Genomic DNA, 17,805 nt, shown 5'->3' on the forward strand with positions numbered 1-17,805 from the left:
CCAGGCATCATATACTCTAGCTACGCCACTGTCCAAAGGTGCTATGTACAGAATTCAAAAGATAAAAAAAGTGTCTATCCAAAGGTGCTATGTACAGAATTCAAAAGATAAAAAAAGTGTCTATCCAAAGGTGCTATGTACAGAATTCAAAAGATAAAAAAAGTGTCTATCCAAAGGTGCTATGTACAGAATTCAAAAGATAAAAAAGTGTCTATCCAAAGGTGCTATGTACAGAATTCAAAAGATAAAAAAAGTGTCTATCCAAAGGTGCTATGTACAGAATTCAAAAGATAAAAAAGTGTCTATCCAAAGGTGCTATGTACAGAATTCAAAAGATAAAAAAATGTCTATCCAAAGGTGCTATGTACAGAATTCAAAAGATAAAAAAGTGCTGAATAGTCGATAAAACAAAGGATGCCTAAAAAGGTTGTCATTGTTATAAAAATCTGCTGAAAAATGTTTAAGAAGTTATTTGTGTGTGTGTGTGTGTGTCACTGTGTGAGTAGGTGGGGCATGGGCGTAGCCAGGGGGGGTTTTTTGGGGTTAAACCCCCCCCCCCCCGAAATGAAATCATCCCCCCCGAAGGGGGGGAATCGGAATTTAGTGACTGATTTTTTGCTTTGATTTTGTTTATTTTAGGTGAGATTTTAATACTTAACCATCACTTGCCCCAGCACAACCAAAGGGGTTTTGAGTTTAAACCCCCCTACCAGGGGGTTTTGAATTTAAAACCCCCTACCGGGGGGGGGGGTTCGAGTTTAAAACCCCTACCAGAGGGGTTCGAGTTAAAAAAAAACCTACTAGGGGTTTTGAGTTTAAAACCCCTTACCAGGGGTTTTGAGTTTTAAACCCCCTACCTGGGGTTTTTGCAGTTAACTTCCCCTCTTCTATAAAACAAAACAAAAAAAAAATGCAAACGAAAATCCCCTAATTCCAAGAGCACAGTTAAGGAAGATTTTGATTTTAAAACCCCGTCTAAAATTTACGATAAACCCCTTCTTTAATATAAAAAAAAAGCAGCTAATTACTCACTCAAAATGTTATGAGCGTGGCTAAATTGTTTTATCTCAGTTTTGAGTTTAAACCCCACTTCAGCGGGGTTTGAAGGTAAAAAATATCTCTTTAATAATAAAAACAAAGCAAATTATACACTAAAAATGTTATGAGTGTAGTCAAAGGGGTTTTGAGTTTAAACTCCCCTCCAGTGGGGTTTGAGGATAAATTTAAATACATCGTCAGTGTAAGAAAAAAAGCAAATTATGCACTCAAAATGCTATGAACGTTGCCGAAAGGGGTTTTGAGTTTAAACCCCCCATTCAGAGGGGTTTGGTGCTAAAAATACATCTTCAATATAAAAAAAAGCAAATTAAACACTAAAATTATTTGAACGTAGCCAAGCCAATTGGGGGTTTTGAGTTTAAACCCTTCTTCTACAGATGGCTTTTTTTTAAAGTTTAAAACCCCTCCAGATGGTTTTGAGTTTAAGATCCCCCTACAGAGCATTTTGAGGTGGAAAACCCCCAACAGAAGATTTTGACGTTAAAACTTCTCTTTTCGATATAAAATCTAAAGCAAACTACAGTCACTTATTTCCAAGAGCGTATTCAAGAGAGGTTACACATTTTTACCAGTGGCAGGGCTCCATTAATAAACGGCAGTGAATAGTCATCTACCGAAATCGAAAAACACTAAATGTAGCTCAACAAAAATGGCTAAGACAGATTTTAGGAGTCAGTTATAGAGATCGGGTCTAAATCAAGGAAATCCTATGCCGAACTGGAAGTCGAACCCTTAGTAAGATTGTGAGAGAACGACGCATGAGGTTTGCCGGACATGTTCTCCAACAAAATGAATTACGCATAAGAAGAGTTGCAATGATATCCTAGTACAACTTGACGCCACTCATTCATGGAGATCCTCATAGTAGGTGGGAAGAGGCTTCAGACATTACCAGTGACAGATTTTTATGGAAACAGCTTGACGTTAAATGCTCCGAACGGCGTAATAGGGTCTAAGTCAGTCAGAATATCACATTAGGTTTTTGAAATAAAACTTTTTAATAGCAGGAAAATGCAGTGTAGATACCTCAGAATATGCATTTTGTTGGCTTTCAATACCAGAAATAGTGCTTGGCGGCGGGGCTTCGCCCCGCGATTGGTAGCTCCTAGCGCTCCCCCAGACCCCCTTGCTAGTAATGGCGGGGAGTCTACAATTTTATAAAAACAGCTTGATGGCAAATGCGCCGAACGACGAGGGAGGGTCTAAGTCAGTAAGAATAACACATTAGGTTTTTGAAATAGAACTTTTTAATAGCAGGAAAATGCACTGTAGATACCTCAGAATATGCATTTTGTTGGTTTTCAATATCAGAAATAGTGCTTGGCGGTGGGGCTTTGCCCCGCGCTGGGGGAGCTCATAGCGCTCCCCCAGACCCCTTTGCTAGTAATGGCGGAGAATCTACAATTTTTCCACTAACTCATGGAAGAACCTATTATAGGGCACAATAAGCGTCTTCCGAAAGAATGAAGGGTCAGAATGTAATAAAGATTTTGTACGCACACACACACACATAAATAGATATAATTTTTTTTTCGCGGGGGAGGGGGGATCGGGGGGGGGGGAGAAAAAAATTCACCCCCCAAAACCCTCCCCGAAAAAATATCCTGGCTACGCCCATGAGGTGGGGTCACAGTCGAAATATAATATAGATTGAATTGAGAAGCTGATGAAGTCATAGAGGGTACGAAGAAATATTTTTTGTTATGGGCCGGCAGGGGGGGGGGGGGGGCAAATAAGTTAAAGAAGCACTTGAATTCACGGAACCAAACTTTATGTGCATGTAGGTGTCGGGACCGTTATGGAGCGGGTCTTTCCAAATCAAGTCAAAATTCTAAGTGAGAGAAATTACGATGCGCAGGTTTAAAAAAAAAACAAAATGTGGGTTTTAAACAGAGAAAGAGAGAGAGAAAGAGAGAGAGAGAGAGATTTGGAAAGAGAAAGAGAGAAGACAAGACACACATTTTATTTTCTATATTTTACACACAAAAAAGATCGCAGTCTATCTATTAAGTATTAAAAAAATAGCACACTATATGAGTTTCTTTTCTTTCGTTTTCATTATTCAACTTTAAATTTAAAAAAAAAACGTTTCTTACGTCACTTCCGTCTAGTTGGTGTGTAATACCCAAAGACGTGCCGAGATTGAAGACAGGTGCAAAAGACTGAATGGAAACGTAAATAGACCGCCGGCGGATAACTGCTTTGTCTGCACACACAACGGAAAAAATATGCGAAGTCATGTGAAACACTGCACTCACCCTATTTAATTATTTACATATAAAATAAACTTTCCAAATTTTAGTCCTCATTATGAAAACGATTGTCTTTTGTCATTAATAAAATCTGTGGAATCCTTATGTAGTCAGTGCAAAAAAAAAGTGTTATCGTCCTTAACTAAAATGTATTTTAAAAAAAAACATGATCATATAGAAATAATAACTTAGTTGTAGAATAAAAGATAAAATAAAGCATTGGCAATACAAATGTTTTGACAGATATAATTCGTTGAGTGTTGAGCTTTGCAAATATAAAGACAAGAACTCACCCGTGACAGGTAAGGAACACTTTATACATGTACACGTTTATAGTTTATAAACCTAGTGCCTCATTTTGTAATGATGTCATAGCATGAGCAGAAATGTAGGACCACTTTAAGTATTCACATATAAATAATGTTGAATCAGATCTTGGGGTATCGGCTAGAGAGGTTGAAATTAAAAAAAACGCTTTCTTTTTGGAGAAGCAGATTTTTGTTATATGAAGATTTGTATTTCCCTAGATGAAATACAAACTGGTTTTGATCGTTTAATTACTAATTGTTTGGGGATTAAAAAAATATGTTTAAAATTCCATCGAAATATCCAAAAAGTTACACCATACTTTATATGACCTACAAGACGTTTAACTAGCATTTATGGGCTTCTTAAAAATTATAAATATGTGTCAGATGCGAATAGCCCAATTTTTCAGTTAAAGAAATTACCAAGTCATTTCTCTACAGAAGAAGTTACGAAGGCTTTATAATATACAACCACAGACCTATATATACTACAATAAATGAGTGAGTCTGGTGTGAATGTACACTTTGGTTTCTTATAGTTATAATGTTTTTTGTTTGGTGTAATGCACAAATTGTAAGACAAATTTCCATACGGACAATAAAGATTATTATTATTATTATTATTATTATTATTATAAATATAGGTTTTTGATTTCTAGTTACGATTTATTTAGGTAGGTGCTGTTTTACTACTACATACCAAGTATTAGAGTTTAGAAAAACCCAGGTTCGTTTCTTGTGCAACGCTATTAGCTAACACCGCATATCATCTCTCCATTAGTATATTTAGATCTATAATCTAATTCTAGTCTAGATCTATTTATAGAAATCGAATAGATCTAGTAATAGTATAGATTCTATCTTGAGACTAAATTGCCGAGTCTAGCCTATGCTATGCCTATAGTCAGTTTTTATTAGAATAAAGTCTAGATATTACCAAAGACTAAAGTTTATTAATTATTAGATCTAGACATAGGATGATAGATTGCCTAACTTTCAACTACTAATAAATTAACAATTAACGTTGAAATACAAGAAAAGTAATCATTTTTCCCGACATTGAAAAAAGGTGCCGGTACCCCGTAAAGGTGCGTACCGTCACAAACATATATGTATATCTCAATCTTCTTTCATTTAATTTTTTTTTTGCCGGGTTATTGCTACTTAATACATTGATACAGGATCGATTTAAATAGGGCCTTAGTATACAAGCAGGATCTGGAGCATAGGATACATTTATTTTTTAAATATAAAGTTTTATGGAAGAGGCAATATATTAGTTGTTTGAAGTTTGTAGGTTCTTAAATTCAGGCTAAAAATATCGAATCCTACATTTTCACGCTCATTTCTAAACAATTAGAAGAGATGGACTGACACATAGTGTACCTTGTGTACATTTGCAAAATCACAAACTCTCTTTGTAATCTTATCAGTTAGACTTCAAAATTATTAAAAATTAAAAAAAAATAGTGATTATTTTTACTGTATAATTCTATTTATTATTCCTTTTTAGAAGAAGGATATAAACAAAAATTTGCCATATGACTTTGTCTAACAGAAAAAAATGAAACTTACGTCTATTTAAACAGTTATTTTTAGTTACCTAGTAATATAAAAAATATATTGAACTAACACGTACATTCATCATAATGCAGCCTTGCGATTTTTCGTTTATGAACATATCATTATTTATGACCAATATTTTACAAAGGCTGCTTGGAGAAATATGGTATACCCATTAGGAGAAAACACGACCTCTTTACTCAAGAACAATTTAAGAAACTAGAACAGATACAAAATAGACAGCGACATTCATAACAAACTAATATACAAAATTGATTAGAGTAACACCTTTTTAACTAAACATTTAAATTTTAAAATCACTACATTTTTTTTCAACAATTATTTTGTGTATGAAATTGTCCTAAAAAAACAACACAGATCTTGGGTTTCACGCGCTAGTTCCAGGTCTTTTCTTTTTATAGCCTCTATCGGGTTTGATCCCTACTACCCGTATTACATGTTTACTAGCCCACTCAAAGGTCAAGACAAGCTTTTAAAATGTGCCAGACATCGCTGATACGTATGTAATGCGACTTTATAATGCACAGTTTTATTTCTATTTAGATTAACACGCCTTGTCTGTGTACTAAAAAATATCTGGTGCATAGTCATAGTTTATAGTTTTAAAAACAAATTCTTTTATTTGAAACAAAAATGTTAATGTATTTCAGAACTGACATTATTGAATCATGTCCACTTTATGAGTATTGGTATATTTTTATTAACATGGAGATTTAGTTTAAACTTCTTGTTGGACATCGTTTATCAGCGTCGACTACCTTTATATTGTTTGCCTTTCGCCTGTGTTGTTTCGATATTTAAGTGTTACCTCCGTTTGGCGTATCTGGACAAGATTTAGAGAGGAGGCGCATAACAATATTAATAGAAATACAGGTGTAGCTTTTACTATCCGGTTTACTATCCGGTAGTGATATCCAACCGGAGCCGGATATTGCCGGATAGTGAAAAAGTGCCGAATATTCGTCAGAAGCCGCCGGTGCACCCCTATATGAAACCAAAAAAAAAATTAACAGTAATTAATTTACTAATTGTTATTTTGTTACATGTCCATGTATTTTCAATGACAATCAATGATTGGGCAAAGTTTCACAAGAATAGGTGTGTACAAACTTATAACCAGACAGGCAGACAGACAGACAGAGTTCATAATAAGCTTTGTAAACATCGCTGTAGTACAAAGTAGAGAAATTGTATGAAGACTAGCATTTACAATTAACTTCTCTTTTTTTTTGAGTCGAATGGAAATTTGTGACCACAATGAATACATTTTAAGCTTTATCTTGAAACAATTACTAAGTGTAGATAAAGATTATTTAGAATGTAGATACACGAACAACAACATTAATGATAATCAAAGACTAAGCATTGTACAATAGCGACCACTTAACTCCCTAACTTAACTCTAACTAACTTGATTAGCAGCTTCACGCTCCTTCAATAACCAGTACCTTAAAATTCTAGAATCTAGACCAGGGGTGGGCAATCTTTTTTTATCGAGGGCCGCTTTTAAAACGTTTTTGGAATGGGGGGCCGCATATTTATTTATGTATAATATGTATTTACAACTATAAAAAAATATGCTTGCTAACAGTGTATAATGTTTTAATTAACATTTAGACTGTTTAGTACATTTGCATTTCATTTTTGTACACTTTCCATTGAGAAATTAAAGATTTAGTAATTTCTAAAACGAATTTTGCGAATTTAAATTTTAAATTTTGTTATTGTCTTTTTACATTAAAACATTTCACCACTAGCTTACTACCTGTTATTCAGTCAGTCAGCACACCAACCTGTTCTTATATATACACTTGTTCATTTAACAAAATACTGTTCACAGATGAATGTAGACCCAAATAATGTGAAAGTTTAGCAGCAAAGTTATTTTAAATTGTCGAAATACTCCCGGAGGTTCTCTTTCAGGTCATAATTTACTTGGAAGTACATCAGCTCTTGCATAAATGGTTTACTGAGGGTATTGAAAACTGGTTCCTAGTTCTTGACGTCTTAAAATTTGCTTTCTAATTCCAGAATAAAGGAATCCAAATAAGTCTCGTACTTTTCAAAAAATTCTCTAGAAATATTTTCACATTTCAGCAAAGCAAAATGACAAAATCTGTTTTCGCTTGCTTGTCTGGAGAAATGGGAACATTTTGTTTGAAAAGATTTAAAATACACATACATTTCATGTGCAAACCGCCCATTGTAATATCTGCAATGAAAAACATAAAGTTTGTCTTTCACTCTGCATTAGAAATATTAGTAGCAAAATCACATTCAATGTTCTTCAAAGGACATAATGATTTCTTCCTTGTGATTTCATATTCTTCTCAATACTTTGCACATGCTAAGCCAGCGGATACTACAGTGGTACCGATTCTCGGAATGTTTTGTTTCCCTATCTTCAAGTACTTCTTGGTTAAGACTCTTACTTCTTATTAATTTGAATACTGAGATAATTGGGTCAATAATAAGTTTGATAATCAATGTAACTTTGCACAAAACCTTCCCGTATAGAGCTTATGGTTAAGATATTGTTCATTAATTTATTAAAGACCTGTTTTTCTCAATCAAAGCCACGGGCTTTTGATCAGTTACTACATTGGCTCAACAAAACCAACACTTTCAACACAGTTCTTCATAGCACAGAAATAAATACTGGCCTGAGTTTGTGTCTTTACAATGAATGTTTCGAAATATTGCCAATAAGAATAATCTTAATTTACTTTAAACTTTCTAGAATGGAATGTAGAGACAATGTTTCTTAAGCCTCTTCTTAGGCCTCTTCCTCATAAGTGATAAGAAACAGGCATTTCATTAATTTATTTAGATATTTAAAATTATTTTTAAAAATATATGTGCATTTTTTGTATGTATAATCTGCACACTTAATTTCTGTACGTGTCCACGGGCCGCATAAAACACTCCGGCGGGCCGCATGTGACCCGCGATCCATAATTTGCCCACCCCTGATCTAGACCCTTGACTTTCCTTTTAATGCATATGACAATATCTGCTTTTTTTACAATACAGAGAGAAAATAGGAAGTATAATATTAGAAAGTCTTTAGCCTGGAGTCTATAGTAGTCTGTAGAACTAATGCTAAAAAGCTTTTATCCTTTATAAGAATACATATGATAATACCTTAAAATAATTAATCAATTTATTGAAATTTTAAGGTTATCATATTCGTGGGCGGAGCCTGGATTTTTTTCGGGAGGAGGATTTTTTTTTTTTTTGCACGCATTCGCATCATAAAGATATATTCATTATTTCCAATCCTTTTTTTTTCCTGACATACCATAAAATAGGTTCTTTTTGAGTTAATTTATCTTTAGTAGACACCCCCTCCTTTGCAAGCAAATTGGCACAGGTGAGCGCTGAGAGCTCTCCCGAGAGTATGGGGCGTAGCCCCGATGCCAAGCATTATTTTCTGTATTTGATATTTAAAAACGCATATTCTGAGGTTTCTACAGTGCAATATCCTACTACCATTATTTTTGAAAAATGTATGTCAAACATTAAATATTTCTATACATTGCACTTTATTAATGGGACGACTGGTAGGGAAAAAATCAATGTGCGAAGAAATGTTTTATTTAAGGTAGGGTTAAACCTTAAATGAATATAATTTGCTTTAGTTGTTTATTTTAAGTCATTGGCTTAAATTCTCGTGCATTTTATTTTATTGAATAGTGGGTCTTAACCACCCAAAAAAAAAACGTCTAGAGAGGCTAGATGTGCTTAAGGGAATCGTTAACTGTAGTTTGGTTAAGTTTTTTTATTGAAGAAGAAAAGGGAAGGGGGGGGGGGCTTAATCTCAAATTCACCTTGGCTACGATTGGGTAGGAGGCGCGGCGGCTGAGCTTGACTTCCGAACTGAGGGTTCCGGGTTGAAATCCTGGAGAAGACTGGGATTTTTAATTTCGGTATCTTCGGGCGCCTCTAAGTCCACCCAGCTCTAATGGGTACCTGACATTAGTTGGGGAAAAGTAAAGGCGTTTGGTAGTTGTGCTGGCCACATTTTACCCTCGTTAACCGTAGGCCACAGAAACAGATGAACTTTACATCATCTGCCCTATAGACCACAAGGTCTGAAAGGGGAACTTTACTATTTTTTTTTTTTACCATTGGGTAAGTGTTGTTTATCATTAAAATCTCCACTCACTAGCGAAACAAGTCACCAATTCCACCCTTTTGAACCTTTTCCGACCTCTTCTCTTTGATCGGGTTGCTTTTTGTAAAATGTTATTATGATGTCTTTAAAGAATAAATCATTTTATTTCTATTATGATGTTATTATATTCATAATTTTGCTGGGATAATTTGATTTTAGTGTATGTCCTTTTTTTACGCTCAACATTGAGTCCTAGGAATGTATATATTGTACAAAGTTAACGTGCTCATTTATTTGACTGAAATAGGCGCTATGTTAAAGGGATCAACACAATTCGGAGCTATTATTGGATCGTGTATGGTAGAACCCAGATGGAATACAACTGATGAATGTTCTCCAGCCTTTGATATAGGTACGCTAAGAAAGAGTTCTTAAAATATTTAAATAAGATGTCAATAATGTTTTTGATTTACAGCTATAGTTATTGTTCGCTCTTTAATCCAGTGATACGATGGTTTTAAAAACAAACTAAACCACCTCAATAACTTTTGGCATTTAGTTTCTATAAAAATAATGAGATAAGCTTGCGTTTTTCTTTTGGTTCTGTCATGCTATGCTATGAGTATAACAATGGAAGAATGAATTCCTAATATTAAGGTCGTTGAGGCTTGTCTTAAGGTTAATTAAGTTTTAAATATTCATAATCCAATTGAAGGCTTAGATTTCAATTTTGGAATTTGAAAGATACCCGAAAGTTCATCTAGCTCTATAGAACACCTGACGATAGTCGGGGAAATAAAATATAAATATTTATAATATCTAAATTCTTGAGGGAATAGACGAAAGCTATCCCCCCCTGTGACAGGTGGGGAGATGTGACGTGTGTTTGGCGCGTTTTATGTCTAGGGGATGATTATTTTTAAAGCTATCACACACCAACCTATCAGCATATGAATCGGGAGCAGACACGCAACGAGACAAAGCAATGAAAGATAGATACAAAAGTTAAAATAAAGAATATTTATTTACATAAATATACATATAAGGATAAAAAGGGGGAGGGTTTGCATCTATCTCTAGTATATTCTATGTTTAATCATCACTCTTGCACCTAATAAGAGAATATGTCACTTTGTCCTCTGACTTAGCTGGTATTCCTGCTGATGTCGCAGCTGGCTGTGTCCTGGCTTGAGGTTCTGCAGCTGGAGGTGGCGCTCTAGCGGATAGAGGGACGCCGGTGATATAGTTCTTGTGGAGTCTCAATCCCCAAAATCTAATATCTGTAGTGGGCACAGTAGGGCGGGTGGCCGCTACCGTGGGCACAAGGTTACTGCGGGCAGAGCTGATCTGCCGTGGGCAGCGTAGTTGACAGGATATGTCCAGTGAGTTGCAGAGGGTTGGCGTAGCTATGACGTCTCGCACAGACCTGAGTCCATAGGGACGTCGCACCTAATAAGATGACAGGTGGGCTGTCGAATAGGCGGGCAATGCCGATAGCGCCAAGTAGTAGAGTTGAGTAGTGTCGTGTAGACACTGAACAGCAACAGCAAATAGGCAGATCTCAGTAGGAAAGTGTAGTGCTGAATAGCACTAAGCACAAATGCAGGTAAATAGATCGTTGATCCAATAAATAAATAGGCAAGTGCAGCGCTGAATAGCACTAAGCACAACTGCAGGTGAATAGATCGTTGATCCAATAACTAGGCAATAGGTGATTCTTGGTAGCAACTAGGCAAGTGCAGCGCTGATTAGCACTAAGCACCTAGATAGGCCAGTAGGCAAATAGGCAGACACCTGAGGGAGGCTGCGGATAAATAAAGACAAGTTAGGACATGTCTCTCATGCATCTTATCGATGCCCTCGACTGAGGTGCATTCGTCAGATTGGTAAAATTGCTTTAGAGCACAAGGGGGAGGTGATGACAAATGGGATTTGGAAAATAGATGGATGATAGTAGCAATATCAAAATGTACATAAAAGGGGAAATAATAACATAAAATGTACATAGAAGGGGAAATAATAATCTCAAATGAACAACACAGGTGGATAGAGAAAGAAAAGGGGGGGGGGGTTGAATTGGGCGGTGGTCAGCGACCCAGATGATTGTTTACATATGACCGTGGGTCGAGAACAATGGAGCGCGCTTGAATGGTGTGTCCGTTCAAGCGGCGCAACTCTCATTAGGGTAAAATGAGTAAAGGGGAGATAATTCAATACAGGGAAGATAACTCATATCTCCTTTCTAAGCGCAGTATTAGTGCGATAGTAAAATCATCAAGGCGATCAACCGAGATAGAGGAAATAAAATAAGGTGTACAAATATATACATGGTTGCATCAATGATCAATTGAGCAACGTAGCATTAATAGATTAATGCAATACTAAAATATATACATAGCACATGTTTATGTTTTCTACTTACGCCAGTGAGAAATACACAATGCACTAATTAAATATAAATGAACTAAGCAAAATACACATGATGATATCCAATGGAAATAGCACAAAAGTAATTAAGATGGAACTTGTGATTAAGTTCGGCTTACCACCAGGTATTCCTCTAGGAGAAAGAATGTATGAAGTAGTCCAGACTCAATAGCTCAGCTCGAATGAGAATGAAAGAGGGTCTGGCTTGAGTTGGTTTACTTTATATAAGCCTGGAAAGTGCGGGCGGACACAGGAAATGTCCTAGGCTAAGAATTATCTTACACGTGGGTTGATTTGACTCGAGGTGGGAGCCGCACCTTGGAATATTACGCGGTGTGTTGACCAGGGTAATCTCTTAGATCAAAGAGAGACGTGAGAGAAGGGGGGGGGGAAGGATTAGCTTGCATTCAAACCAAGGTGGTGTCAACCGCGACCGTCCTTCAGACATCCGGCGGGCAAGACAAAAGAGATTGTGTGTTTACCTTTCCCCGATCAAGGGCAGATAAATGAAAGGACTGGCCTAGTTTTCTCCAAGGTGGTAGACTAAGTCTAGCCTGGTAGAGAGGAAAAGGTGTGGCGGGTGAAGAAATTGGAGGTAGGATGGGGAAATAATTAAAATAAAATAAATAAATAATGAAAAATAATAATTAATGCTGTGATAAATTTGAGTGACTCTGACAGCGAGTTTTTGACTTGTCACACCCCCTTTCCAGCGACTTTCTTCAAGATATCGATATATTTGTACTTACTGTTCGACACAATAGTGTCCATTTTACATCTTTGTCTGAGTAATTTTCTTTTGCTTTATTGTATGACGCTACGAAGTGGAGTAAACCTTTATTGATGACTTACGAAAAAAAAATTGAAAAAGTTTTTAACAACTTTACATTTTGTAGGCATCTACATCGCATTCAATCTCATATTTTTAAGCTTACACTGTTTAGCACCATCATCGTGCAAGTCATTTTGAGTAATTGTGGCGTCTATTTGAGCATGTGGCTTACGTATTAATGTATAATATAAATATAACTAAACTCACGAATTATTATCAACCTTCTGAAATGCACGCAGTGATAAATTGAGATATAGTGTTAACCGTTCCATACTCAACAAATAACAATAGTTGGCTTTTATCCAAAAATATAAATTGAGTCCATGTACAACAGAGACTAAATGATCCTTAAACTTCTGCACGGATAAACCAACTGAATGACTTAATTTAGAAGGATATTTACTTTGACTAACACTATTTAATATCTTCCATGAGAGGATAGTGGAGGATGCTCTTAAGTTATTGTAAGCATTGGTAGAAGATTGACTCATTTGGAATTTGCGGATGACATAGTTGCACAAATGAAGAGTCAGCTGACTTACTGGTGCGCATAGACATAACTTCTGCAGACTATAGTATGCGATTAACCAATGACACATATTATGACCATTTGTCTTAAGGGCTTTCAAATAGACATCAGTATTGGAGGCAAGGAGGCGCGGTGGCTGAACGGTAAAGCGCTTGTCTTCCGAACCGATTCTGGGGTTCGAATCCTGGTGAAGAAAGGGATTTCTAATTTCGGGATTTTAGGGCGCCTCTGAATCCACCCAGCTCTAATGGGTACCTGACATTAGTTGAGGAAAATTAAAGGCGTTTGGTCGTTGTGCTGGCTACATAACGTTCTCGTTAACTGTAGGCCACGGACACAGATGACCTTTACATCATCTGCCCTATAGACCACAAGTTCTGAAAGGGAAACTTTATGGGTTTTTTATTGGAGGCGAAAGGTTGGCAAGTGTAACTCTGTTTAAATACCTCGAAACAATCATTTCATACGAATTAACAAAACTTGAAATACTGGCAAGCACCGCGTAGTCCACAGCATCAGACACTAAAATCAGACTGAATCGCTCCCTGGTCATTGTCACACTCTTGTTTGTTTGTGAATCTTAAATGTTAACTACAAAACTAGAGAGAATGATCCTAGCAATGGATTTGAAGTGGTATTTAAGGAGATAAAAATATAAAATAAAATAAAAAAGAGCAGCAAAGATTACGATTACTTAGAAAAATATCCTCATTTAATGTTAGCGAAAAGGCATTGGCTATGTTTTATCACGCTCACATCTGCAATATTTCAAGTTTTAATATCACTGCCTGGCCACTGCCTGCTATGGCAATCTGAACATTAAAAATAAAACTAAACTTCATAGATTCCTAAATGACTTTACACTTATCACGCTCAATATTCTCCAAGTTCGATATAAATCAAAATTCAATACATTAGATTAGTAACACTCCAACTAAGTCCCGCAAGCTAGTCAATTGTAAAACAAACACGGGTTAGAAACATCTACATTATTAAGACGAACATACAACATAAGTCAACAGTACGGACACACGTTCCAGTACAGGGATGATTGACCTATACATTTTACTACACAATGGCCATTCTAGAAAAAATGACAAAATTGACGGGTCATCCATAACAACGGTCCAATGGAGTCATCTATACAATGAGTCACATTTAATAAAATAAGACAATATTTAAGTATGAAGAGACTGACAACATTAGAATCTAATGAACAGATAAAAACATCTGGCCTTTAATTGTTTCAATCACGATTACATCTGTAACAAGCTCACGCACTCCATGACACGTATTTGTTACATCATTTACAAATGTGTCTTGAACAGATATCTTGTTACCTGTGACGGAATACTTGTCTTGAACAGATATGTTGTTACCTGTGACGGAATACTTGTCTTGAACAGATATGTTGTTACCTGTGACGGAATAATTGTCTTGAACAGATATGTTGTTACCTGTGACGGAATACTTGTCTTGAACAGATATGTTGTTACCTGTGACGGAATACTTGTCTTGAACAGATATGTTGTTACCTGTGACGGAATACTTGTTTTGAACAGATATGTTGTTACCTGTGACGGAATACTTCAAGTACTTCATCGTTGCCTTGCCTTTAAACGTGGTGGCTAACGTAGTTCTTAGTTTCACTGGGGTCACTGAGGTCGTGGTCAACAATGAGCGTAAAGAAGATTCTGGAAGTTCGGAAATGTCCAGAGATGTAAGTCCAGTGTGACCCTTTTTTTTTAATCATAATTTATCATGCGTGTGTGTTTGTGTGCTTGCTTTGTGTGTTTGTTTTGTCCAAGTCCTAGTTTAGTCATTGGAAGCTACTAAACATCTATCTAATCATGTCCTAGTTTAGTCATTGGAAGCTACTAAACATCTATCTAATCATGTCCTAGTTTAGTCATTGGAAGCTACTAAACATCTATCTAATCATGTCCTAGTTTAGTCATTGGAAGCTACTAAACATCTATCTAATCATGTCCTAGTTTAGTCATTGGAAGCTACTAAACATCTATCTAATCATGTCCTAGTTTAGTCATTGGAAGCTACTAAACATCTATCTAATCATGTCCTAGTTTAGTCATTGGAAGCTACTAAACATCTATCTAATCATGTCCTAGTTTAGTCATTGGAAGCTACTAAACATCTATCTAATCATGTCCTAGTTTAGTCATTGGAAGCTACTAAACATCTATCTAATCATGTCCTAGTTTAGTCATTGGAAGCTACTAAACATCTATCTAATCATGTCCTAGTTTAGTCATTGGAAGCTACTAAACATCTATCTAATCATGTCCTAGTTTAGTCATTGGAAGCTACTAAACATCTATCTAATCATGTCCTAGTTTAGTCATTGGAAGCTACTAAACATCTATCTAATCATGTCCTAGTTTAGTCATTGGAAGCTACTAAACATCTATCTAATCATGTCCTAGTTTAGTCATTGGAAGCTACTAAACATCTATCTAATCATGTCCTAGTTTAGTCATTGGAAGCTACTAAACATCTATCTAATCATGTCCTAGTTTAGTCATTGGAAGCTACTAAACATCTATCTAATCATGTCCTAGTTTAGTCATTGGAAGCTACTAAACATCTATCTAATCATGTCCTAGTTTAGTCATTGGAAGCTACTAAACATCTATCTAATCATGTCCTAGTTTAGTCATTGGAAGCTACTAAACATCTATCTAATCATGTCCTAGTTTAGTCATTGGAAGCTACTAAACATCTATCTAATCATGTCCTAGTTTAGTCATTGGAAGCTACTAAACATCTATCTAATCATGTCCTAGTTTAGTCATTGGAAGCTACTAAACATCTATCTAATCATGTCCTAGTTTAGTCATTGGAAGCTACTAAACATCTATCTAATCATGTCCTAGTTTAGTCATTGGAAGCTACTAAACATCTATCTAATCATGTCCTAGTTTAGTCATTGGAAGCTACTAAACATCTATCTAATCATGTCCTAGTTTAGTCATTGGAAGCTACTAAACATCTATCTAATCATGTCCTAGTTTAGTCATTGGAAGCTACTAAACATCTATCTAATCATGTCCTAGTTTAGTCATTGGAAGCTACTAAACATCTATCTAATCATGTCCTAGTTTAGTCATTGGAAGCTACTAAACATCTATCTAATCATGTCCTAGTTTAGTCATTGGAAGCTACTAAACATCTATCTAATCATGTCCTAGTTTAGTCATTGGAAGCTACTAAACATCTATCTAATCATGTCCTAGTTTAGTCATTGGAAGCTACTAAACATCTATCTAATCATGTCCTAGTTTAGTCATTGGAAGCTACTAAACATCTATCTAATCATGTCCTAGTTTAGTCATTGGAAGCTACTAAACATCTATCTAATCATGTCCTAGTTTAGTCATTGGAAGCTACTAAACATCTATCTAATCATGTCCTAGTTTAGTCATTGGAAGCTACTAAACATCTATCTAATCATGTCCTAGTTTAGTCATTGGAAGCTACTAAACATCTATCTAATCATGTCCTAGTTTAGTCATTGGAAGCTACTAAACATCTATCTAATCATGTCCTAGTTTAGTCATTGGAAGCTACTAAACATCTATCTAATCATGTCCTAGTTTAGTCATTGGAAGCTACTAAACATCTATCTAATCATGTCCTAGTTTAGTCATTGGAAGCTACTAAACATCTATCTAATCATGTCCTAGTTTAGTCATTGGAAGCTACTAAACATCTATCTAATCATGTCCTAGTTTAGTCATTGGAAGCTACTAAACATCTATCTAATCATGTCCTAGTTTAGTCATTGGAAGCTACTAAACATCTATCTAATCATGTCCTAGTTTAGTCATTGGAAGCTACTAAACATCTATCTAATCATGTCCTAGTTTAGTCATTGGAAGCTACTAAACATCTATCTAATCATGTCCTAGTTTAGTCATTGGAAGCTACTAAACATCTATCTAATCATGTCCTAGTTTAGTCATTGGAAGCTACTAAACATCTATCTAATCATGTCCTAGTTTAGTCATTGGAAGCTACTAAACATCTATCTAATCATGTCCTAGTTTAGTCATTGGAAGCTACTAAACATCTATCTAATCATGTCCTAGTTTAGTCATTGGAAGCTACTAAACATCTATCTAATCATGTCCTAGTTTAGTCATTGGAAGCTACTAAACATCTATCTAATCATGTCCTAGTTTAGTCATTGGAAGCTACTAAACATCTATCTAATCATGTCCTAGTTTAGTCATTGGAAGCTACTAAACATCTATCTAATCATGTCCTAGTTTAGTCATTGGAAGCTACTAAACATCTATCTAATCATGTCCTAGTTTAGTCATTGGAAGCTACTAAACATCTATCTAATCATGTCCTAGTTTAGTCATTGGAAGCTACTAAACATCTATCTAATCATGTCCTAGTTTAGTCATTGGAAGCTACTAAACATCTATCTAATCATGTCCTAGTTTAGTCATTGGAAGCTACTAAACATCTATCTAATCATGTCCTAGTTTAGTCATTGGAAGCTACTAAACATCTATCTAATCATGTCCTAGTTTAGTCATTGGAAGCTACTAAACATCTATCTAATCATGTCCTAGTTTAGTCATTGGAAGCTACTAAACATCTATCTAATCATGTCCTAGTTTAGTCATTGGAAGCTACTAAACATCTATCTAATCATGTCCTAGTTT

At 35.6% G+C, this 17,805-nt stretch overlaps 2 protein-coding genes across 2 annotated transcripts in view; both read left to right on the forward strand.

The window, feature by feature from the left end:
* Positions 1 to 9,755, forward strand: part of LOC106064646 (uncharacterized) — a 64,963-nt gene extending 55,208 nt beyond the window's left edge. The window contains exons 8-9 of the mRNA XM_056034360.1: positions 3,555 to 3,613; positions 9,628 to 9,755. Of these exons, the coding sequence (XP_055890335.1) occupies positions 3,555 to 3,613; positions 9,628 to 9,755 (187 nt within the window). The remainder of the gene's footprint in view (positions 1 to 3,554; positions 3,614 to 9,627) is intronic.
* Positions 9,756 to 14,455: 4,700 nt separating this feature from the next.
* LOC106051145 (uncharacterized) overlaps positions 14,456 to 17,805 on the forward strand; it is a 44,948-nt gene continuing 41,598 nt past the window's right edge. Inside the window, exon 1 of the mRNA XM_056034361.1 lies at positions 14,456 to 14,828. Coding sequence (XP_055890336.1) covers positions 14,673 to 14,828 — 156 coding nt within the window. The 5' untranslated portion in view covers positions 14,456 to 14,672. The remainder of the gene's footprint in view (positions 14,829 to 17,805) is intronic.

Source organism: Biomphalaria glabrata, chromosome 7, assembly GCF_947242115.1.
Source record: "Biomphalaria glabrata chromosome 7, xgBioGlab47.1, whole genome shotgun sequence".
Classification (NCBI taxonomy): domain Eukaryota; kingdom Metazoa; phylum Mollusca; class Gastropoda; family Planorbidae; genus Biomphalaria; species Biomphalaria glabrata.